The 25,751-nt window shown below is 39.9% G+C and overlaps 1 protein-coding gene across 1 annotated transcript in view; it reads right to left on the bottom strand.

Moving 5' to 3' along the window:
- Positions 1 to 25,751, bottom strand: part of LOC124616253 (tubulin beta chain-like) — a 73,847-nt gene that overhangs the window by 35,562 nt on the left and 12,534 nt on the right. The window contains exons 3-4 of the mRNA XM_047144557.1: positions 24,553 to 24,908; positions 8,984 to 9,183 (exon numbers count right to left, since the gene is read on the bottom strand). Of these exons, the coding sequence (XP_047000513.1) occupies positions 8,984 to 9,183; positions 24,553 to 24,908 (556 nt within the window). The remainder of the gene's footprint in view (positions 1 to 8,983; positions 9,184 to 24,552; positions 24,909 to 25,751) is intronic.

Genomic DNA, 25,751 nt, shown 5'->3' with positions numbered 1-25,751 from the left:
GCTGCTGAGTTAGCCCCTCTTCTAATTATAATCTATTGTAGATGGCTTGAACAAAAACTGTGCCCAGTTCTTGGCAAAAATCAAGACAGTCAAGTAGACGTTGTATTTCTGATTTCCGAAAATCATTTGACTCAGTACCACACATATGCTTATTGTCAAAAGTACGATTCTATGGTGTATCAAGTGAAATTTGTGACTAGACTAAGAAACATTTGGTTGGTTGGATGTGGCATGTTATCTTGAATGGACAGTCATTGTCAGACGTAGAAGTAACTTTGGGTGTGCCCCATGGAAGTGTGTTGGGACCCTTGCTGTTCATGTTGTCATGTAGACAATATTAATAGTAAAATTAGGCTTTTTGCGGATGATGCAGTTATCTGTAATGAAAGAAGTACTATCTGAAAGACACTGCATAAATATTCAACCAGATATTGATAAGATTTAAAAGTTGTGCAGAGATTGGCAACTTGGTTTAAGTGTTCAGAAATGTAATATTTTCTACTCACAAAACAGAAAAATTTAGTACCCTGTAACTACAATATCGAAGAGTCACTGTTGGAATTGTCCTTCTCATATAGACACGTGGATGTAACACTTTGTGGGGATGTGAAATGGAATGATCACATAGGTTCCATTGTGGATAAAGCACGTGGCAGACTTTGGTTATTGGTAGAATACTAGGGAAGAGCAATCAATCTATGAAGGAGATTGCTTAAAAATCACTCGTGCAACTGGTTCTATACGTTTGCTCAAGTGCGTGGTACTCATGACGGATAGTACCAACAGAGGATATTAAACGTATAGAGAAGGGCAACACGAGTGGTCACAGGTTTAATTCATGAGAGAGTGTCACAGAGATACTGAAGGAACTGAACTGGGAGACCCTTGAAGATAGAGGTAAACATCCTGAGAAGCCTATTAACAAAATTTCAAGAACTGGCTTTGAATGATTACTCTAAGAATGTGCTACAACCCCCTATGTATTGCTCACATAGGGCTTGTGAAGATAAGATTAGAATAACTGCTGCACGCACAGAGGCACTGAAACAATCATTTTAACAATGTCAGCTGTGTCTCAACATCATTGACACTAATACTTACTTCATTCATCTTTTCAGTGGGATGAGGATTAAATTGGGGCAATTCTCCTGTGTTTTCCTTTGTAACAGAACATTTGAAAACAGAGTTAAGCATTTCAGCTTTTGCTTTGCTACCCTCAATTTCAGTACCTGTTTTATTCAACAAGGACTAAACATTAACTTTGGTGCCACTAACAGTCTTTACATATGACCAGAATTTCTTTGGTGTCTCTGAAAGATCACTTGACAATATTCTGCTATGGTAGCCATTGAAGGCCTCATGCATTTCTCTCTTGACAGTCAAATGCATTTCATTCGGCATATCTCTACCTATAGCCCTACATTTCGTTTTACACGTATTATGCAGTAATCTGTTTCTCTAGATTACAACCACTGCTCTCAAAGTGGCCGGGTTCTGCAGGCCACACGCTACATGAATGGGTCCCTCAGGAATTGATTCGATTGACAGGCAATGTAGAAACATTCCAGCTGTTCTTGTTTGGTGTCCAGCTACATCTGCAGGGTTGGCATGGTATACTGGCCAGTTGATCAGTACCACCACATCCACATTATTTTACAGGCTAGTGGCGCTCTGCACTTGGCAGGGAGGGGGGGGGGGGGAGGGGGCTCTAGAGCTACTGTCTTAAGTCTCTACTTTGCTACTTTGTAGTTGGCATATGCAAATGTGTTTATTTTGGTGTCAAGTACTGAGGTTAATATAGTGGTATAATTTCATTCAGTAATCCGTGAGTGTCATTTGTATATCCATTTGCGAAAATGGTTTATTCCACATACCTGTTGGGAGTTTCAAATGGTTTCGCTTCATTTTCTAGGAACAAAATGCCTCACTATTGAAAATGTCAATGAAACTCTTACGGACATCTGGTCAAAGAGTAAACCAAGAACTATACAAGCTTGTGAGTGAAATTTATGCAGCTGTGGAAATTTTATCAGATTGTGAAAATTATTTAATTATTATACTTCCAAAGAAAGGAAGAATGGATAGATATATGGATATGAAAATTATTTTACAAACAGTCTTGCAATGCCTGCATCAAAAAAATTCAGAAGAGTATTTTATCAAAGAATTGGAGGCAAAAATTGAAAGTAGATTAGAGGATAATTAGTTAACTTTAGAATAGGCAGCGCACCTGAGAATCAGTTTTACCAATGTGATAAATAATAGAGGGCAGATTTAATATAAATGTTTTCCATGTTTAGACTGTGTGCTGTCAACTACAGAGACAAAAGAACATTGCACATTATTTATTCGAAGCAGAGTGTAGTGTTCTAAGGTTGATATGTGGAGTGCTCAATATGAAACTTGAGCAATTTTGCTTTCTTGTAAGCAGAACGGATAAAGTAAGATGCAACAAAGGCAAAGACTGCAGAAGACAAAAGAAGCAGCAGAAGACAAAAAGAAACAACTTCTAACACCAAGAAATGTAAACCTTGAGACCAGGAAAAGATGAATGGGAAGCTACGTTTGGAAAATAACACTATTTGGGTGTTCAATGTAGACAATGAGGAAGACAGAAATTGAACAATTGGAAGCCCTAGTAATGTGATGTTACAGGATACCGTTCATAATATATAGACTGATTGAGTAGGATTGTTAACTGAGTAATGAATGAAGAATCCTGTGATATGACAACTAGACAGAATGAATCGAAAAGAGAGAATGGTGGGAGCATACATTAAGAGATGGATTGTTGCTGAAAAATGAATTTGAGGGGATTGTGAAAGTGAAATAATCACAGGGAAGGTCTGTATATGAATAAATGAGACAGATAACTGATGGTACTGAATGCAGTAGTTCTGATAATATGATTTTACACTGGTAGGTGACACAAATAGTGAAATACATGAAAGTCAAACTGACATTAAAAAAAAAAAAAATACAGGAGGAAAAATGGAAGACAGCATCACATCTGTTGAAACATCAATGGGTATAGAACAAATATTAAATTTACTTTTTTGCTTGCAAAAATATTCAAGCTTCAGAGAGGGGTCAGTCTTCTTCTTGTTATAATCTGAGTAGCCAATTAGCTGCCTTTATTCTTATATAAGCATTACTTTTATTTTCATATTTGTAAAAGATGCATTCTAAAGTCCAGTAATTCAACTGGTACCTAAATCACAATGTATTACAAAAATTAGTGAAGGCATACATGAAGAAAATCTGAGATGCATCATGTAGCATCTAACACACCAAGCTGAACCCAATTTCACTCTGTTGCTGTGTCAAAGCGAAATGCAAATGTAAAACAATGTGGAGTCATGCACATTGATAAATTTGTATCTTTGGTTACAGCATTAATGACTAGGATCACTCATACCATACAACCATTTCATTGTTATATTATCTAAATGCAATAATGGCAGCACATGGCAACATGGGCAGTATATGTGTAGAGTATGGTAAGATGAAAGATGAAGAAACCAAACTTCCGCAAAAAAGGTGATCTTGGCTTTTCCTAAAACAATTATTTTTTTATAATGTAAGTCAACTTGATTAGGTAGTAAAGAAATCACAAACTTCACATCAATGGTATGTTCAGAAGAATGTATTATTGTGCTACGTATCAAGAATTGTAGCCTCTTTTTATATATATGCAATGAATCGTAATGAATAAAGCAGTGTTATTATTATTGTGAGCAGGTTAATTAGGTAATAGAGTCGTTCATGCTTTTTTTGTGGTACAATAAACTCAGTTATTAATATCAATTGTGTAATTTCAAAACATTCATTACCTTTGTTTAATATTGGAGCAACAGGGTGATTTAGTGCAATAAGATGATATATGTTTCACTGCCAGACACAGATGGAAGAAATGCTGGTGATGCACTATTACCCTCTATTAACAACCGTCCTTATAATTACCCACAACCAAGGTTGGTGTAAGCTAATTTCAGGTCAGTATAAAAAACTAAAATGGTGGTGTCACAGTATGTCTTGACGTTAGAAAAAGTGGCATAAAAATATTAAAAAATCTAAACCCCCAGGTGTTCACAGAAAGATGATTACCCCAGCAAAAGCCTTCTTACAAAATTTCAGGAGACCAGTTTCAGTGAAAAATGAGGAAAATGTACTGCAGCTACCATACATACATCATCCAGAGAGATCATCAAGTTAAAATTGGATTTATAATATTTTCCTGAGAATTACACTGAAGAGCTAAATAAACTGGTACACCTGCCTTATACCATGTAGGGCACCCACAAACATGCAGAAGTGTGCAACATGATGTTGCATGGACTCGACTAATGTGTGAAGCAATGCTAGAGGGAAATGACTCCATGAATCCTGCAGGGCTGTCCATAAATCTGTAAGGGTATGAGGGGTGGAGACCTCTTCTCAACAGCATGTTGCAAGGTATCCCATATATGCTCAATAATGTTCATGTCTGGTAAGTTTAGTGTCCAACCAAAGTGTTTAAACTAAGAAGAGTGTTCCTGGAGCCACTCTGTAGCAATACTGGACATGTGGGGTGTCGCATTGTACTGCTGAAATTGCCCAAGTCCATCGGAATGCACAATGAGCATGAGTGGATGCAGGTGATCAGACAGGATGCTTACGTATGTGTCACCTGTCAGAGTCATATCTAGACGCATCAGGGGTCTCATATCATTCCAGCTCCACACGCCCCACACCATTACAGAACCTGCACCTGCTTGAACAGTCCCCCCTGCTGACATGCAGGGTCCATGGATTCATGAGGTTGTCTCCAAACACGTACATGTCTGTCTGCTGAACACAATTTGAAGCAAGACTCGTCCGATCAGGCAACATGTTTTCAATCAGCAGCAAGCCAATGTCAGTGTTGACGGGCCCAGGTGATATATACTGTGTCGTGCAGTCATCAAGGGTACATGAAGGGGCCTGGCTCTGAAAGCCCATATCGATGACATTTCATTGAATTGTTCACATGCTGACACTTGCTGATAGCTCAGCACTGAAATCTGCAGCAATTTGTGAAGAGTTGCACTTCTGTCACATTGAATGATTCTCTTCCGTCATCATTGGCCCCATTCTTGCAGGATCTTTTTCCAGCTGCAGCCATGTCAGAGATTTGATGTTTTACTGGATTCCTGGTATTCATGGTACACTTGTGAAATGGTCATACAGGAAAATCCCCAATTCATTGCTACCTCGGAGACGCTGTGTCCCATTACTTGTGCGCTGACTATAACACCATGTTCAAATTCACTTAAATCTTGATAACCTGTCGTTGTAGCAGCAGTAAACAATCTTCCAACTGTGCCAGACACTTTCCATCTTACTTAGGTGTTGCTGACCACAGTGCCATTTTCTGTCTGTTAACATATCTCTGTATTTGAACATGCATGCCTATACCAGTTTCTTTGGTGCTTCAGTATATATAAGCAGTCATGCTTCCCTTGTTTAGCTGTGAATGGAACAAAAAAAAAAACATGTACAGAAAAGTATTTCACTTACTGACTGATTTCAGAATATACAGCACTGAGCTGAAGAGTGAAGCCAGGTGTTAGGTAAAAGCTGAATGATGTTATCATGTACAATATAACATGTACAGGGCTACATTTCTCAATACTAATGCCATCATTCTATAGCAATAATCAATGTTTGGAGTTCATTCACTTGTCTTGGCTATTATTCCACATAGGCCACCCCAAGATTTCTTCATAGAAAGGTAGGTGGTCATCCCAAAGATAACATTGAAAGGTAGGTGTTCATCCTTTAGATAACATTGGAGTTTTTCTATGTCATTGATTGTATTAGACTTAACTGGTTCCTTTCCTGATAGACAAGCTAGTTTCTCTATCACTGTCAATTTATCACCTTGGAGGCCCATACAGGGTAACTGATCATTGTAGAAGCGGTAATACAACATTTTTTGTGTCATCAGACTGTGAAAAAGTGTTAATAGAAAATGTCACCTACACTTGTCTCGAAGTACTTCGAGTTTCTTCAGAAGTTCTAGTCTTTGCGTGGTGCATTGCCACCATGACTTGATGTCTGGCATTTCAGTAGCAGCAACCTCTCTAACAAGAAATTTATCTTTTTCAAAATTATAAGAACCACCACGGTGACATCATATAAAGTAAGCAATCTGTTGTGTTTCCTTAATTTCCTTTTTACAATGTCCTGTCACAAGGTAAAAAGCTGTATTCTCTCACTAGATATTAATGTAGAAATTTATTGACTTTCCCAGAATTGGTTAGGTAAAACAGAAATCTGCTGAGAATATGACTGAGAAGAAACGAAGTTCAGTGTATTCGCATGGTATACTCTTGGCAACACTCACTGTATTACAAATAATTGGTAAGCACTATTGGCACCCTAAAATGCAATATATGTTTAACAGCATGCATAACAAAGTTAATGTACAGCAGTCAAAACAACTGCAGCATATTGTTTCCTAGTGAACACTAATGTTAATGCTACCTAGGAGTGTGAGTAGAAAATGCTAAATAATATGCGACAGCATCAGTGCTGCTTTCTAAGCTTTATTTATAAAGGGACATGAGTAACAACTCAAGCCTCTTTACTTTTAAAACGGGATGAGTCATCAACTGATGCCTGTATAAAAATAATATTGTTCTCCATAATCCTAAAGGATGCACACTAACTGACACACAGATACCTCTTTAATGTCAGTTTGTGCAGTTACAAATGTAGTATCCGAAGCAATACTAAGCTCAAAATCACCAAATCATGGACTAAAGCTCTTTTAAAAATATTCAATTCATTTATACACACAATGGAAAATCCAGGCTCAAATAACAATATCATGAACTGACTAGAGTGCTACTCACCATATAGAAGAGAAGTAAGTCATGGACAGGCACAACAAAGAGACTGCTATACATTTAAGCTTTGTGCCAGAAGGTCTTCTTCTAAAGTAGGAAACAGACATTCAAACAAGCGCAATTTACACACACATGACCAGTGTCTCTGACTACAGAGGTCAGGACTCGGTGGCCAGGGACAGTGGTGTGCTTTTGTGAATATGTTTGTGTTTTCTACTTTAGAACAGGGCCTTTTGGCCAAAAGCTTAAATGTATAGCAGTCTTTCTGTTGTGCCTGCCTGCAACTCAATGTCTCCTGTATATGGTAAGCAGCAATCTGTCCCTTTCATAATATTATCTAATCATTTGTTCTTCACATGTAGTGATATTTTCAGTATTATGAAAAGGAAAGTTGCTACTCACCATGTAGCAGAGATGCTGAGTCGCAGATAGGCACAACTAATATTGTTACATTCCATCCTGGATTTTCCATTGTAGTGATATTTTCTTTATCTGTAATTGGCTCATAAGTGTTCTGGCATTATCAAACCATCAGAGTGTAGCTGTGGATCTTCCCCAAAGAATACAGGTCTTTTCATGAGTATCTGTGAACTTGTGGAATTCTCACATCTGAGAACTACTGGAGAGTCAGCATTTCGTTGGCTGTGATTCTTCCAGCATTACATTGCATATCGGTTGCTGATAGTATACTCAAAACTTTTTTCACAGCATGAGTGTACCCACAAACCAAGTCAGTGGGCATTCATGTTATTTTTCTTTTAGGGGTAGAGGAAATGAAGCACAATTTTTTATAAAATAAAACTTGAAACTATTTAAGAACTCTTTCATAATCACAAAATGAACAACTGCTACCACTTTATAATAGAAATGTACTACCTAAAACATATTTAACTGAGAGAGTACTATAGTTTCTCTGCACCAAAATGACAACAGTCTGTCCAACATCCACAATCCTCAAGTTTATCCTGATACGTTAAGTGAGACACGCTAGATGCTATCCAGTTTTCTTTTCGCTTTGTCTGCAAATAAAATCTTAAACATGGCTTGCAACTTCAGCAATCGTGTGACAGTGAAGTTCGGGAGGATGAAAAAATCAGCCAACCAGTTGCAAATAAACCTTTATTGGAGTTCTTGACATTGGACCTTATTACATTAGATGCTGATTAAGTCCATTGAATAAAGACAAACAGCTCTTGTCATATTCGACAACCATCTTAAGAACACAAATAACTATAAACCGTGAATAAGACTGCAACACTATTGTATTATATGTGTGCAGATGGAAGTATAGGGGCCACTAAGTCATGGGTTGTGATTATGTGTCCTCAAGATGAATGACAAATATGGCATGACCCATTTGGGTTTATTCAGAATACTTAATCAGCAACTGATGAACAAGGTCCATTATATCTTCTGAAGCAGACAATATTAAAATTGTTGAAACCTAGATCAAGCATTCCAATAAACTTTTATTTACAGCTTATTGGCTGAGTTTTTCAACCTCTCCAAATGAGCTTATTTTATTTTGTGACATTTGAAGAATCTTACAAAAGTAATTGCAGGTGAAGAACAGTGTCAATGGGAAATACTAAACTGCATGTGAATTGACAGGGATGGGACCAGCTGGTCAGTCACAGCAGGTGTATTAAATTATGCTTATCTGCAGTGTGGTGCTCAGTCCTGTCCTACAAGGGTTTCTGTAGATGTCTCAGGTTCATCCTTAGGGTCTGAGCAGATGGTGTTCGGGGAAGGAGCATCAGATGCTCCTCTGAATGCCCGGAGCTTTGGCAATTTGTGCCATTTATGCATTACTTAGGATGATGGGCAAGCCAACATCCTGTGTATCAGTATATGATTGTTTCCAATCCAGTGGCAGATCCAAATCTGCAAGTTCATTCTTTTTGTGCTTGGGTCCTGTGAAGAGGTGAGGTAACCTGCCAGTGCTGGTTGTAACTGAATCCCTTAAGTTGGCCACAACAGTATTTATTATGGTTGTATTTCAGGTATAATCGAAAAAAATTAGTTCACAAAAAAGCAGTACTGTTAGACCTTGTGATGTACATCCTCAGAGGCTGTTCCAGTATATAGGTTAACATTTTATAAATACATACCTCAAGCATGTAGTAACACCAGACATTGCAGCAGATACTAAATGGTTTAAATCTCCATATGTTGGCGTTGTCAGTTTTAATGTACGGAAACAGATGTCGTAGAGGGCTTCATTATCTATACAGTATGTCTCGTCTGAATTCTCGACCAGCTGGTGAACTGAGAGAGTAGCATTGTAAGGTTCCACAACCGTGTCAGACACCTGCAGAGCAATAACAATGAACCTCATTAGTTGTAACAATGAATGACACTTGGACTCCTGTAAGGTACAAGTAGTAGTAGTAGTATAGTAGTAGCTTATTCATCCATAGATCTCTTTTTACAAGGATATAGGACATGTCAAAGTGTTTACAAGATTACACCAATTTAAAATAAGCTAATTTGTATATACATACATTTACAGTCTTCTAGCTGGACACACTCACACTCATTAGATTTACTCCTGGTATACAATACTTTTTTTTTACAAATAACTTATTAAATAATGTAATGCCACACTGTTCACTCATATCTCACTATCAGTCTCTGCACACACTATACACACATCATTTTGTAACACTTCACTGAAGTGTTCAAATGTTTTAGAATGTAAAATAAATAACAAAAATTTACTGTCTTGGAACTATTATTGCAATATAATTATGCTGAGCAGGTCAGCAAAGCGGTTTACTATTATTCATGAAGAGAGGTTAAATTTTCGGTCCACCATTTTAAAATAATTTTTTAGCATATAAGTGGCTGCGCTAGAATGACGACATGCTTCACACAAAAACAGTCACAGATGTTTCCTCTTCCATTGTTGTCCAAGTCTCAAATACTGTCCGTTTTGACTAGACAATAAACTCAACTTTTACATAGACACTCAGGAAGTCAACATAATGCATGGTGGATGGTACTTTAACACTATTAGTCCACTTCCAAATGAATACATGATTAACACACGATCAGCATACTCCCTATCTCTCTGGCGTGCTTCTCGCTGAGATTTGATTTGATTTGATTTGATTTTGTGTTCCATAGGTCCAACTGTGTTGGGTTCACAAGGACGTGGAATGACTCAGTTTTATACAAATATGTGATAATCTTATAGCACATATAGACATTTGAGTACATAATTATATAAAAATTTATACAGTAAATTCTTTGAGCAGCAATACAGAAAAAAGACAATACATATTTTCTTAGAATCATTAAAGCACTATGGGAAAAGAGATAGAGTACACACAGATACAGAGCTCAAGTTAAATAACATTCTTAGTGGCATTATGTCAACATGTATTATATAATATTAAAATTTTACAGTTTATTAATTCATCTAGACTGTACAAAGCTTTTTCTAGCAGAAATATTTTTAGTGCTTTCTTAAACTTACGCTTGCTATGAATCTCTGTCTTTATATCAGGAGGAACAGCAATGAAGAGTTCTGTTCCAGTGTAGTGGACACCATTTTGCGCCAAGCTCAAATTTCTATGCTCGCTGTATATGTCATTCTTCCTCCTTGTGTTATGCTCATGATAATTACTGTTTGGTTGAAATATCTCTATATTTTTACACACAAAACACATGAGAGGAAAAATATATTGGCATGTAGTTGTGTATATTTTAAGTCTTCGAAAGCTATTTCTACACGAGTCTCTTGGGTGCAATCCACATATAACTCTTAAAGCTCGCTTCTGAGCAATGAACATTAAGCTCACTTCTGAGCAATGAACACTTTTCTTGCTAATGGCTCATTACCCCAAAAAATAATGCCGTAGTCAACGAGTGAGTGAAAATAGCCATAGTATGCCACTTTTGCAGTGTTAGGTTCAACATGTGTAGTGATAACCCATAAAGCATACATAGCAGAGCTAAGCCTCTTGCAGACATCTATAATATGAGGGTCACGCCAAAAGAAATGCACACTACTTTTTTTTTAATCCATCTTTTATTCTACATGTTTGAAAGTCTTACAGTGTGTAGATACATCCTTTAGGAACAATATTTTCATTTCTCCACATAATTTCCATCCCTCTCAACTGCTTTACGCCATCTTGGAACCAGCGCCTGTATACTCGCACGGTAAAATTCTGGACCAACCTTTGGAGCCACTGTTTGGCAGAGTGCACAAGGGGGTCATCATCTTCAAACCTTGTTCCACGAAGAGAGTCTTTCAGTTTCCCAAAGAGATGATAGTCACATGGAGCTAGGTCAGGACTGTAAGGCAGGTGTTTCAGTGTTGTCCATCCAAGTTTTGTGATCGGTTCCATGGTTTTTTGACTGACATGTGGCCGTGCCCGAACATTGTCATGCAATAGCAAAACATCCTGCTTTTGCCGATGTGGTTGAGCATGACTCAGTCGAGCTTGAAGTTTCTTTAGTGTCGTCACATATGCATCAGAATTGATGGTGGTTCCAGTTGGCATGATGTCCACAAGCAAGAGTTCTTCGGAATCGAAAAACACCGTAGCCACAACTTTTCCTACAGAAGGTGTGGTTTTGAATTTTTTTTTTTCTTGGGTGAATTTGCATGATGCCACTCCACTGATTGCCTCTTCATCTCTTGCCTCTTCGTCTCTGGTGAAAAATGATGGAGCCATGTTTCATCACCTGTCACAATTCTTCCAAGAAATTCATCTCCACCATTCTCGTACTGTTCCAAAAGTTCGCTGCATACCGTTTTTCTTGTTTCTTTGTGAGCCTCTGTCAACATCCTTTTTTAACGCCAACACTTCCAGTATTCTGCAAACACTTCCTTCCCCTATCCCAACGTAGCGTGATAATCTGTTCAATGTGATGCGTCTGTCAGCAGTCACCAATTCATTAACTCTCTGCACTTTGTCTGGAGTGTGTGCAGTACGAGGCCTGCCGCTGCAAGGACAATCCTCTCAATACTGCCGTGTCCGCTTTCTTTACGCAACCTGCTTGCCCACCGACTAACTGTACTGCGATCGACAGCAGCATCTCCATACACCTTTTTCAACCTCTTGTGGATGTTTCCCACTGTCTCGTTTTCACAGCACAGGAATTCTATGACAGCACGTTGCTTCTGACGAACGTCAAGTGTAGCAGCCATCTTGAAGACATGCTGTGACAGCACCACTCATGGGAACAAGTTGAACTAAGTTTGAAAACAAGCAGGAAGGATGTATCTACACACTGTAAAACTTTCACACATGCAGAACAAAAACTGTATTTTTACAAAAATAGTGTGCATTTCTTTTGGAGTGTCCCTCGAATGTTAAGACCAGTTTATGTTCTTGTCAATGTGCACTGCAAGAAACTTTGCTGTTTCCATTCTTTCTATTGGCTGATTACCACATGTCACACTTATCTCTCTCTCTCTTTTTCTTTTTTTGTTCAGAACTAAATAAAGCTGGTCATACTGGAATTTAATGAGAGACCATTCACCTTGAACCAATTAACCACATCTGAGAGTACATGATTAATGGATTCCTCAAGATTATTATCTGTTCTACTGCTCTTAAAAGTTGTGGTATCATCAGCAAATAAAGTAAATTTATATGACAGGCTTGTACATGATGGTAGATCATTTATAAAAATCACGAATAATAGTGGCCCAAGAAATGAGCTCTGAGGCACTCCACATGTAATGGAACTCGATTCAGAATGTGAGGAAAACATCACATACTCCATCTGAGCTATTCAAGACTACTTTTTGTTTTCTGTCTTGGTGATACAACTGAAGCCAATTGCCTGCAACAGCACTTATTCCTACTAATTTTGCTTTTTGCAAGAGAATGTGGTGATCAACACAGTCAAACACTTTAGACAAATCACAGAAGACACCAAGTGCTAGCATTTTTCAGTAAGGTTTTCTAGGACTTCATTTGCAAGTGCATAGATTGCACCTTCTGTTGAACGGCCCTTTTGAAAGCCAAACTGGCTCTTGCTGAGAACTTTATTCTTCATGAGATGATCAGTAATTCTTACATGTATTAGCTTTTCTAGAATGTTAGAGAAAGCTGTCACCAAAGAGATAGGTCGCTAGTTAGTTCAGTTTATCACCCTTTTTGTACAGGGGCTTCACAATGGCATACTTAAGTCTACTGGGAACAACACCTTTCTGAAGGGAAGCATTGAAAATATGACAGAGAATGTCCATTATCCACACACAAGAATATTTCAATAAATTACTAGAAATATTATCAACCCCTGCAGAGTTCTTACTTTTTAGAGACATGACGATTTTTTGAATTTCATCTACAGTGACAGGATTAAGGTACACTTCTGAAATTGTGTTTGAAGATACAGCTCGACAAAGCTGACCATGTTCGAAGTCCGTCAGGTCTGTGGAGCGCCCCATTCTGCTCTCTCACCATGTCAATGACTACTGAGATCCCTGATATGGAGTATCTGTGCAGTAGGTGGCAGCACAATGCACCTAATATGAAAAACATATGTTTTTGGAGGTGTCCGGATACTTTTGATCACATAGTGTACATTTGTTAAATTTATGACTTAATTTTTGATTTTTAAATATATACTGTCACTTTTCAGAAGTGTTTTGGCGCAGGACTGAATACTCCAAGGATCAAGCAACTCCAGTTATCGCTTCCAGCGTATCTACAGTGATGGCTGGAGAGAGATAGGCTTAATTATGAAATTGAAGTACGAATGTGTGAATGTCGGTAGTACATCTTCTTGCTTGTTAAATGGTATACCTGCTAATTTTCAGTTATAAAATGTAAACAGTTTTGTGTGCTTGGGTATGATTTCAAATGGCTCCAAGCACTATGGGACTTAACATCTAAGGTCATGAGTCCCCTAGACTTAGAACTACTTAAACCTAAGGACATCACACACATCCATGCCCAAGGCAGGATTCGAACCTGCGACAGCAGCAGCAGCGCGGTTCTGGACTGAAGCGCCTAGAACCGCTCGGCCACAGCGGCCAGTGGGTATGATTTGTACATACTTAGCTGGTAACGTAATTTCTCACTCGCTGCATTAGCTTCCACAAGAATACATAGCTGAATAAGTGTTTAAGGGTTAAATTCAAATGATTTTTAATTAACAGACACCATCGTCTCTGTTACGGCGTATCGACAAGCGACGGCACGAAGACGAGAACGCAAGAGCAGAGAAGGCTGTGAGACGACGTAAGCCAATAGCCTGCTACCTAGGACGGCACCACAACAGGAGTGGCCCCTATCCGAAGAAAATATAAGCGCCGCTCCTGCCAGCCTCGGCCGCACAGTACTAGAAGTACTATACTGACACTAGCAGAGAGGCCTGATGAGGAGTGATACTTTTTTGTAATAAAAACTTATGTGATTTGCTTGAATTGTTGTATAGCCATCTAAGAAGGCAGCAAGTATCCTTATGGCATCCAATAGGAGGCGAGTGGGCAGGACCCCACAGTACCCTTTCAACAAAACGAAATGTAAATAGTTTCTAAAATTCGGCAATGTTCCCTTCTTTTTTCATGCAGGTGACTTTATGCTCAACTTTGACCTTGAACGACACATCAGCTTTATTAGTTACATCATAGCGAGTAGAAAAGACATTGCTCACATATCCATCGAAAGGCCTCCTCAATGTTCTTATGCAGGTGGAAAATATAGTCGCGGTAAAACTCCGTGAGGACAGCATTAAACAAATTCGGAAGGAGTTGAAGTCTTCAAAAACTCCCAAGACTGCCCGGAAACTATCCAAACTAGCTAACAACTGATGTCTACTGAGGTAATTTAATTCAATCCATCTAATTTTCACATGATTACATGCACGTTATGAATGAATAAGTTCGTTTGCAGCGTTTGGCGTAATAACATGTATTTCCGTGGGTCACACTGACGTGTCGCGGCGGAACCTGTGAACTAGCGGAGACGACAAACTTTTTCTTCTACTCACTATGGTTACATATTGATTGAATGTGGAGCAAATTAATATGCAGCATTATATTAATCAGTTTTAACAAACGAAAACGATAATTAGTCTAATCAGTACATAATAATTAAATGAATATGTAAGATGCTTATTTCAACTTTGGCGTTCGCCCTAAGATATCTTCACCCATGCCTAGGTTAGATAAACCCTCTTGGGATATGTGTACCCCGTTTCCTTACCACTGCTTTAGCTCACTTAATTAAAGCACTACAGACTGATTTCACTCACTCAGAAGAATAAAGGGATGGATAGCTAGAAACACTAAAGAGTGAAAGCCATGACTTCGAATGAGGCAGAACAGTAGATCGAGGGGAAATAGGTCTGTCTTATCCACGACCTAAGGTCCAAGCTGAGAGGGGCGTTAGAGGCTCCATAATTGGAAGGTGTCTATACTGAACGTGTAGCAGTAACGACCGCTGACAGGGGCGTCCAGTTGCAAGATTTGTATACAGTGCGTATCAATTAGTAGCGAAAACTGACGGGGTTTCGATTTGTTAAAGGTACATGGTTGCTGCACTTGAGAAACCATTGGGCAGCGGGTGGTCAGCCTCGCAACCATCACTCCTAAATTCGATTTTCATAAACCGAGTTTTAGGTATCGCTAGTGGTTGGTCATGCACCTTGATTCTGAAGTGCGGCCTGAATTCATCTTCCACAGTCTGTTATTCCCTCCCATGTAAACGCTATACCGTTTTTGAAACGTCCTTGCTTTAAGAAAATGTCGGGTAATCTCGACGGAATGACTTTGAGCAACCAAGGAGAAGAAATACAGTAAAACTTGCTCAAATCGGCACGTGTATAATTCGGAGATCTGCTTAAATCGTACAAGAGCCGGCCGCGGTGGTCTAGCGGTTCTGGCGCTGCAGTCCGGAACCGCGGGACTGCTACGGTCGCAGGTTCGAATCCTGCCTCGGGCATGGGTGTGTGTGATGTCCTTAGGTTAGTTAGGTTTAAGTCGTTCTAAGTTCTAGGGGACTTATGACCTAAGATGTTGAGTCCCATAGTGCTCAGAGCCATTTGAACGTACAAGTATTTCAGTCCCGATGCATTCAGTGCACTTTTGTATGCTGACTTTTTGCATAAAGCAGGACGCGGAAACGGAAATCAAATCTTAGAACATACTTAATAATTCATTGTATAATGCGGAAAAGAGCCTATGCAGTACTACTGTATTACAACTCATTAGTTATTCACGACTCTACAAGGACGTTACTTTTAATACATCTGTTAAGCCGCGCAAAACCAGGAAAAGAGGTCCAGCGCAGCGCTGCGTTGCTGGTGTGGACCTAAAACCTAAAACCGCGCCGCTCTGTGCAACAACGAATAAGTTACGCTCAGTGTCAGTACAGTGCATCAGTTCGGTTCGTTCGTCAGCGCCCTATTTGTTGGCTTTCTCGTTTTCCTCATTATTGACGCATCTCGTTTTCCTCATTATTGGAACATTGTTGCGTCTCTACCAACAATCTTCTGCAACGTGCGCAGTGAAAAAGGTGGTATTGTTCCGTTAAACAATGGTTTTACCTGGCAATGTCATTATTTTCTGCCAGTTTCAGTTGACTAGCACTTTAACCTTTAACTGGGGAGGTGAGCATTCATAACGTAACTAGGGACGTGGGGTGTTCACAGCACCCTACATAAATACGATACTGAGGTTTCGATTTTTTTCTTAAATGGTTTATTATACAATAAACATTGTATTTAGTCTTTTATTAATTAATTTAAGTACAGTTTTAATCACTAAGGTACACGAATAATTATCCGTAACTGATAAATCAATAACCTGTGTGAAATGGTTTCAAAAGTTCGTATACATACTGTTTTTCAAATTAATCAAACAAGAAAAGCTTCAACCATTTTAAAATTATAGAGAGGTATTAACAGACAAAGCAACAGACATATTTATATAACTTAAAACAATCATTCATGTCAAAAGCCCACAGAAAAATCACATTTCAACACTGAACATTTACTGCAGATGTTTTTCATATGATTTAAAAACAAAAATTGGTTACAGTTGCAACAGAAGAACTTGATTTTTGTCAGCATTTCTTGGACAAACTGTGCATCTTCCTAATGTGCGTTTATTACTTTGAACTGCTGGAATAAACTCTTCTGTATTTGAGATCTTAGCTGCCTTCAGCCGGATGGATCTTGGTACAACCCAGTTTGAAGCTCTTTTTAAAACCTGAGGATGCACAAGCTCCTGCCCCACCTGTGTTAATTTTTGCCTTCTTTTCGCAGCAAAACTGGGGATGTTGCTCTTCATTATAACTTGAGCATTAATGCAAGCAATATCTACCATCCGAAAGAACACCGCTAATGGCCATCGTTTTGTGGTTCTTGCTATGGTGTATTTGCACACAATTTGTGACACAGTGTGAACTCGACCTTCTGTAAGGTTGTAGAAGGTAATGATCTCAGGTTTCTTTCTGTCACGTCAATACTCTTGGAATTTCGATGCATTGTTGACAGCAGTATAACATTTTTATCTTTTTTAGGAACATATGAAAGGCAAGTGATGTCCCCTCTGTAAGCAAAAATTGTATTTGCAATTTCTCTCCCTTTTATGACAGTCAATTCAGTAGGAGGCTGAGGCTTCTTTTTGCTCATTGTGCCAACAAGTGTTAGCCGCTTTTTCAGTAATTCTTCAGCGAGCAAGATAGTAGTGTACCAGTTATCTGTTGTTATATTTCGTCCAGCTCCTTGAAGCCCCTCAGTAAGCCTCAAAACGACGTCTTTACCTGAATTAGTAACTTGGGAAGGCCCTTCAGACTGTTTTCCCCCATACACTTCCATCTGAGATGGATACCAAGTTCTTGCATCACATAATGTCTGCATTTTTATTCCGTATTTAGCTGGTACGAAATTACACCAAAAGGGACATTTACCTCTAAAGGGAACCTGTTGTTCATCAAGTGTGGCATAAGGCTGTATGCATTTCTGCTGTTTTCGTTGAACAAGGTGAATACTTCCCGTACTGCAGCCATTTTATCCAGTTCCTTACGTTGCCCTCTATCATGAATATTATCAAATCCCAAACACCTCATAAGGAACAAAAATCTGTCCAGTGACATATAGTGTGAAATATTTCTACTCCTAGTCCCTGTGAAGAAAACAGATCTTGTAAATTCATTTTAGCTGCTCTATAAGAATCAGCAATTATAAATAGCCCAATGAAAGATCGAATTTCTATTACATCTGTTTTCCGGCATCTATTTTTGTTCTTGAAGAAGGCCTCAATGCGATCAATATAAAGGTTGGTGCACTCTTCTATCGAGAAAATTATTTGCTCATTTGTGAACACATAAAGCATTCTACAACAGTCTTTCAGTTTTAGCAATTAGTTTGGTACCAGGAAGCTGAGTTACTATATTTTGCTTCCTTGTTCTAATACTATTAGGATTAGATGTAGTCATCCATTTAGTTACTTTATCCTTACCAAGCACAAACCTCTCAGGTGTTGTTGGAAAGGAGGAAGCCAGATCTTCACTAGCATCATCAGATTGATCACTTGTAGTTGCATGATCGCTTTCTCCGCACTGTTCTTCTTCATTATCATCCGAATCTTCAAACTCTGGAATCTCACAGTCTTCATCTTCATTAAAAACTTCCTCCTTCTAAGACGTCTCTGCTTCTCATATCACATCATGATGTACACTACTCAACAATGGAAGTCGCACTACTAGGTAGGTGGCGTGTTATGAGCACCCTAGCGCTGGCCGCTGTGGCCGAGCGGTTCTAGGCGCTTCAGTCCGGAACCGCGCGACCGCTACGGTCGCAGGTTCGAATCCTGCCTCGGGCATGGCTGTGTGTGATGTCCTTAGGTTAGTTAGGTTTAAGCAGTTGTAAGTCTAGGGGACTGATGACCTCAGATATTAAGTCCCATAGTGCTCAGAGCCATTTGAACCATCCTGGCGTTTTAAAACTTGTTGTGTACAGTACTGCGTACTTTTAAAAACACGAACAATGGTTTCGCAACAATGTGCATACCTTGGAACAAAGGTAAAAAGGCGCTCAACAGTGTGACCAACATGTTTCACTAAATACCAGTAAACTTTTACACCTGGGAAGCTGTGAACACCCCACATCCCCAGTTAAAGGTTGAGATGCTGTAACATGATGTGCAACGAACGGTATCTGTCGTCAACACTAACGAAACGATTAATGTAATCGAGGCGAGTGAGAAAGATAAACTCTCCGTTTGCGAAATTATGTTGCGTTCCAAATGCGGTAAAACACAAATTTATGAAACTATAAGAAACAAGAATAAGATTATATTGGCGTTTCCGACCTCAGCGCTGTATTTGAATACGCATGCCTATACCAGTTTCTTTGGCGCTTCGAAATTAGGATTCTCTGAAAGATATTTTGCTAATGTCTGACGGTGGAAATTGTATTTCACGCTCCTCAACAATTTGCTTAGGAAGCACTGGTCCAGAGTGCGATGACCTGAGTTATATCTTGTACTCCTATTTCGATTTACAGGTAGTAAACATAAAAATTCCCCCTGTGTTCATGGCACGTTTTACATTTAATAACCATTACCGTTGCAGTTACATAATCCCAGTTCTCCTGATAAGTATACTTAAAATGCCGAGCCTGTCTGTCGCAAAGTGTTCTAAAACATTCCTGTCACTTGGGGGCAGTCGAATTAGTTGTTCGATTTTCGAGACAGTTATGGGAGAATGCCTTCAGCAATGTTGCATGAGACTGTGTTATGTTGTTGGGAAATGTGCAAATACCCCTGGAAAAAAACTATGTAAACCCAAGTAACATTCAATTATTAGCACATGACCATGGTATTTCACTGCTAACAAACTTATGTAGCGTAGTCGCAATATTTAACTACCATTGCAACAATCTGGTTGCTCATATGAACACTTAATTACTAACCTGCGTCCTATTTCAACAAGGTAGCCTGAGTCTGTTTCTAACTCACCAACTTAATAGTTCTATTGAAAAATAATGGAACTTTTTACCCAAGGTTCGACCAGACTCCAGAACACCTTCATTTTTCACTGTAATTTTAATACATTCATAAAACAAGATACTGTACAGCACAAGCCTTCTCTAAATTATAACCACTGCAATAAGTGCCTCGTAATTCTGCACAAGCCGTCTCTAAATTATCATCACACGCAAGCTACATTAGTGCTACTACTGACACTTACGAAATGCGGAAATTTATTACTGTACATAAATATGCACATAATGACTTTGACTTTTGAATTATAGAAGTCTTATTCTGCTTCGTATTCTTGATTTTGTCCTGTATTCCCGTGGTTGTTGCCATGTTAATCCTTTCTCCCTCGTGATAGTCTTACAAGTTCTAATGTGTTTCCTCGGAAGCACCGACTTGTAACAGCAACAGAAACTTAAGAAGATGCTTAGGTTCTGTTCTTTCCAGAGCCCACCTTTAACTTAATGTTTTATTGTAAATAAAATTGTGGAGCACGTCCAATAAAAGTACTGCTGACTAGTTGGTTTTAATTGTCCCAGTCATCAGTGAAATTACACTGGTGTGCAAAATTTAAGAACGAAAGTAACTTTCGCTAAGTAACGTTGTTTAATGAAATCTGGACCAAGAAAATACGCTATGAGGCGTATGTAAAGGGCCCTTTCCTCCTAAGACAATAATTATACTTGAGTCGCCGCTATGCTGAACGTGCCCTTATATGGCGAGAAGTGCGAACACTTAATGCACCCAGTAGCACTGTTAAACACGATCGTTTTGGTAGTTACAAGATCCCCTCCCTTCTAAACTGATACTGTTATTACTCAGCTTAGCCGCGAGCAGATTCTTCATTGGCGCACTGGATGTCTGTCAGTTGAAGCTAATTATCTGAAATTGCTGTCGATCAACTTTGGGGTATCTAGTTACTCGAAATTAACATTCAGAATGCCGTATTATCACTTTTATTCCTATTAGATCAATAATGAAACACTCGTGTCACAAACTACTCGTAACGGAGAGCATGGCTACCGTCGAACAATACAGGGAGAGCTCTTAACGCCGACTGCCGACTTCGGCGCGCAGTCCGTATCTCTTACTAGTTCCGTCACAGTTCGTGGATTTCCGATCAAGTTCGTACTTACTAAGATATGCATTTGTTAATGAACGGGTGTGAATTTTAACGAGGCAAAATTATGATAAATAGTTTTAAACATCCAGAGGCTCCTCCTTGTATTCATGTTGTCATAAATGACTTTAATTATTAAATATAAATAAACAAAATCGGTGACTTTGGCGCCAAGATGGCGGTACTACCCGTCATGTATATTTCCGAGGCTGACGCTTGTTCCTACGGTCCAGCGCCGAGCCCCACCCCACTAAACGCGACATACGGTCGCTTCGTCACCTAGCCAGCCAGCGTGGGAAATGCTCTCCGATTCATGGCCAGCTACGGACTACCGCACTTCGTAACTATCGTGAATAAATCAATAAGAGACAATAATTTATTAAAACTGGTAAAATTGTCTTCCTCACGTAAGAGGCACATTACATAGTCCAGATGTTATGGCATGGGAGAGGCATAGTGTTGTATGGGCATACTGACCAAATCTTTGAACACGGTGCAGTCATCAGTCAATATTGTTATCACATTGCACTCCTTCCCCATTCCAGGGGTGCATACGGCCCTGACTTGACTTTTATTGATGACAATGTGTGACCGCATCGAAGAGCGCAGGTGGAGGAACTGTTGGAACTAGAGGATATTCGGTGAATGGACTGGTCTGACCGTTCCCCCGATTTTAATTCCATCGAGCATCCATGGGATGCGGTAGAGACATATTGCTGCACGTCCACAGTCACTAACGACCATTCTGCAGTTGACCGCGCTGATGGAGGAATAGCACGCCATACCACAAGAACTCCTTACCAACCTTGTGCCAGCATGGGTGCACGTTGCAGACCACGCACACGCACTGCTGTCCGTGGTGATCGCACACTCGTTAAGAACCATGTACCGCCTTTTGTAATGACTGGGGGACCATCATTAATTACGGTGACTTAGTGCTGTTATTGTCTTTGAATACGAGGGGCGTTTAAAAAGTCCGTGCAAAGTCCGAGAGATGGCACCATCGGCACGTATCGAGGTCATGTTTAGTTAGCAGCATCTTTGGAAAGAACGCACACCAAGTTTCAGCCATATTGGTCTTTTTTTGTGTTCGGCGTTCGTGTGAATCAAGGAAGTCGAGTGATTGTCAAAAAATGGACGAAAAAGGATTTCGTGTGGTGATTAAACATTACTTTATGAAAGGCCAAACGCCTCAGGAGACTAAATAGAAGTGATGAAAATTACGGTGACTCTGCACCTTCGATTAGAACAGTTTTTAGTGATTTCAAAATTTTCGGAGTGGCCATATGGGCACAAGTGAAGCTGAACCTTGTGGACGCCCTGTGGAGGTTACGACTCCAGAAATGACTGATAAAATTCATGATATGGTGATGGATGACAGAAGAGTTAAAGTGCGTGACATTGCTAGTGCTGTGGGCACCTGGAATGAACGGGTACATAATATTTTGCATAAACATTTGGACATGAGAAAGCTGTCCGCAAGGTGGGTTCCGCGATTGCTCACGCTTGACCAAAAACGGAATGGTGCGAAGTGTTGCAAGGATTATTTGCTGCTGTTCAGGAAGAATCCGCAGGGTTCAAGAAGAATCGTCACTGTGGATGAAACATGGACACATTACTATACTCCTGAGACCAAACAACAAGGTTAGACACTGGACTCGCGTTCGGGAGGACGACGGTTCAATCCCGCGTCCGGCCATCCTGATTTAGGTTTTCCGTGATTTCCCTAAATCACTCCAGGCAAATGCTGGGATGGTTCCTCTGAATGGGCACGGCCGACTTCCTTCCCCATCCTTCCCTAATCCGATGAGACCGATGACCACGCTGTCTGGTCTCCTTCCCCAAAACAACCAACCAACCAAACAACAATCCAAACAATGGGTTACCAAGGGAGAATCTGCACTGAAAAAGGCAAAGACCATTCCTTCAGCCAGAAAGGTTATAGCGACTGTCTTTTGGGATTCGCAAGGGATAATCCTCATCGACTATCTGGAAAAGAATAAAACTATTACAGGTGCATATTATTCATCCTTATTGGACCGTTTGAAAACCGAGCTGCAAGAAAAACGCCGGTTATTGGACCGCAAAAACATCCTTTTCCACCACGACAATGCACCAGCACACACCTCAGCAGTTTTGGTCGCAAAATTAATGGAACTAGGATTCCAACTCGTTTCACATCCCCCCTATTGCCCAGACTTTGTTCCCCAATTTGAAGAAATGGCTGGCGGGACAAAGAATTTAATCAAACGAGGAGGTGATTGCAGCAGCTAATAGCTATTTAGCAGACTTGGACAATTCCTATTATTCGGAAGGGATCAACAAATTAGAACAGCGTTGGACGAAGTGTATAAGTCTAAAAGGAGACTATGTCGAAAAATAAAAACGGTTTACCCCAAACACGTAATTAGTTGTTATTTTTGCACGGACTTTTCAAACGCCACTCATAAAAGTGTCATCTGTAGCCGCGCTTAGTGGCTGCGCGGTTTGAGGTGCCACGTCACGGATTGCGCGGCCCCTCCCGCCGGAGGTTCGAATCCTCCCTCGGGCCTGGGTGTGTGTGTGTGGTTCTTTGCGTAAGTTAGTTTAAATAGTGTGTAAGTTTAGGGATTTGGTCCCTTAGGAATTCACACACATTTGAACATTATTTTTTTTGCATCTCTATTTGTCTCCTCGCGTATTTCTGTCAATTACCTTCCATCAATTACCTTCTGTAACATACTGTAGCAGTTTTTTCTATGTGTGGCCCGAGTTTCATCGAAGTAAGTTACATACATGTTTTGCACACCAGTGCAGATTCAAGCTATAGTTGAGGAGAAGCACAGGCGTTAAAAAATTTAAAAAAAATGGAAGTTATCATTACGATGTAGTCTGAAATAAAGTTTTGTGCATCATAGTTGTGAATACTTTGTACTTGACGGTTATAACTGACATCTCTGCTAATGTACAAACACTAGCCTCTTCACAATAGAATGACAAGACCTCATTGGCTTGATTGTGAGCAAGTCAAGCAATGTCGTGCTATTCCTGCAGCTCCTGAGGCTGACGGTTGTGATCCATAGCTTGATGATTAATCCTAGATTAGATTGAACGCATCATTCCTTCTTTATAGGTTTGTTGCGAGGTTGATGAACACTAGCGTCTTCATGTTACAGGTGTCACTAAGGTAATGGTGAAGCTGCAATCAACACGAAGGTTGGTTTTAACACCACAGTGATTCACTAGGCTTGCTTCTATTAGACGTGGTATTCTCGTTGCCTTCCTCTAGTCTTTGAGCTGACTTACCCATTTAGTTGTATGAGGACGTACAATTTAACGCGGATTCCGAACTACGGTTAAGTTGGCATTTTCCACATCAACAAACGCTGCCAGAAGTGAAAAGTTGCAGATTAAAGTCCTTGGACTGACTAGGGTATTACCGAAGACCTCTGGATCAGTAGTCTGGAACTTTAAAAGAGCCACCGACTGACATGTGCTTTTAAGTAGTGAAAAATCCTACCGCCTAAACAGAAACCTTCGGTGAGGGTGGGGTGTAGGATTGGTTGGGGATGTTTCCGACAGTTTGGGCCGCCGTGAATGTAGAATTTAACTTAGGAGCTTACCTTAGGCGATGGCACGACGCTGAAGGTGTTCATAATGCGGTCGGGGTACTCCTCCCTGATCTTGGCAATGAGCAGCGTCCCCATGCCGGAGCCGGTGCCGCCGCCCAGAGAGTGGGTCAGCTGGAAGCCCTGGAGGCAGTCGCAGTTCTCCGCCTCCTTCCTGACCACGTCCAGCACGGACTCGAGCAACTCGGCGCCTTCTGTGTAGTGACCCTTCGCCCAGTTGTTGCCCGCGCCGCTCTGTCCGAACACAAAGTTGTCCGGACGGAAGAGCTGACCGAAGGGGCCAGATCGTACTGAGTCCATCGTTCCAGGTTCCAAGTCCACAAGAATGGCACGTGGCACGTACTTTCCTCCTGCGGAAAAAAGGCAAAAATAATGTATACTGAAAAAGTAGATTCTCTTGGTAAGAATACTATACTTATAGATAAATACTATACATATACTACTTTTGGTAAAAGTAGTATATCCAGGGTGTATACACGGACAAGGAAAACAAATTTCCGGATTTTTCCCGGATTTCCCGGTTAAAAACACACTTTCTCCCAGGTGAAAATACACTTTTTCTCTGCTAAGTGACAGTATACTTTTCCTCAAAACTGTAAAACTTATCAATCCTTTGAATGATAATGGTTTTATACACTGGCATAGAATTTCTCAGCCGTTTAGAACACGAAACTCAGAAAAAAGGCCATGTATACTGCATATTTTCGTATTACGAAAGTATAAATTCGAATTCCACCAAACACCACATGTTACTTTCCGAAACATTGAAATCGAGATTGCGATGTGCTTTTGTAAGCCAGTCATAGCTCGTATCACGTGATTTCGACAGCCGATACAGCGGATATTCAGAGCTTAAGACACGTGATGTAGTCAGCTAATAGCATTAGCGCTGATAAGTGGCGCATACACACAAATAGGAAAAGTTACTGGTGTAAATTAATATACGTGGTGTTGCTACAAGAAAAGCAAAGCTTTCACATATAATAATGGTCTCGACGATTAATAAGCTGCAAGAGAAGCTAAACTTTCACGTATGATGTTGATTTTTTTTTTTTTTTCGCGTGTTACACTTTAAGTTACATCACACAAATGTGCCAGTAAAATTTTTAATACCGACATAAATGTCTGATCTTCTGGGCTCGAATTTTTTTCTAAATTGTCGTCCTCAAATAGTTGATTTTACAATGAGAGTC

Source organism: Schistocerca americana, chromosome 5, assembly GCF_021461395.2.
Source record: "Schistocerca americana isolate TAMUIC-IGC-003095 chromosome 5, iqSchAmer2.1, whole genome shotgun sequence".
NCBI lineage: Eukaryota > Metazoa > Arthropoda > Insecta > Orthoptera > Acrididae > Schistocerca > Schistocerca americana.
This window is presented reverse-complemented; position numbering and strand designations above follow the sequence as displayed.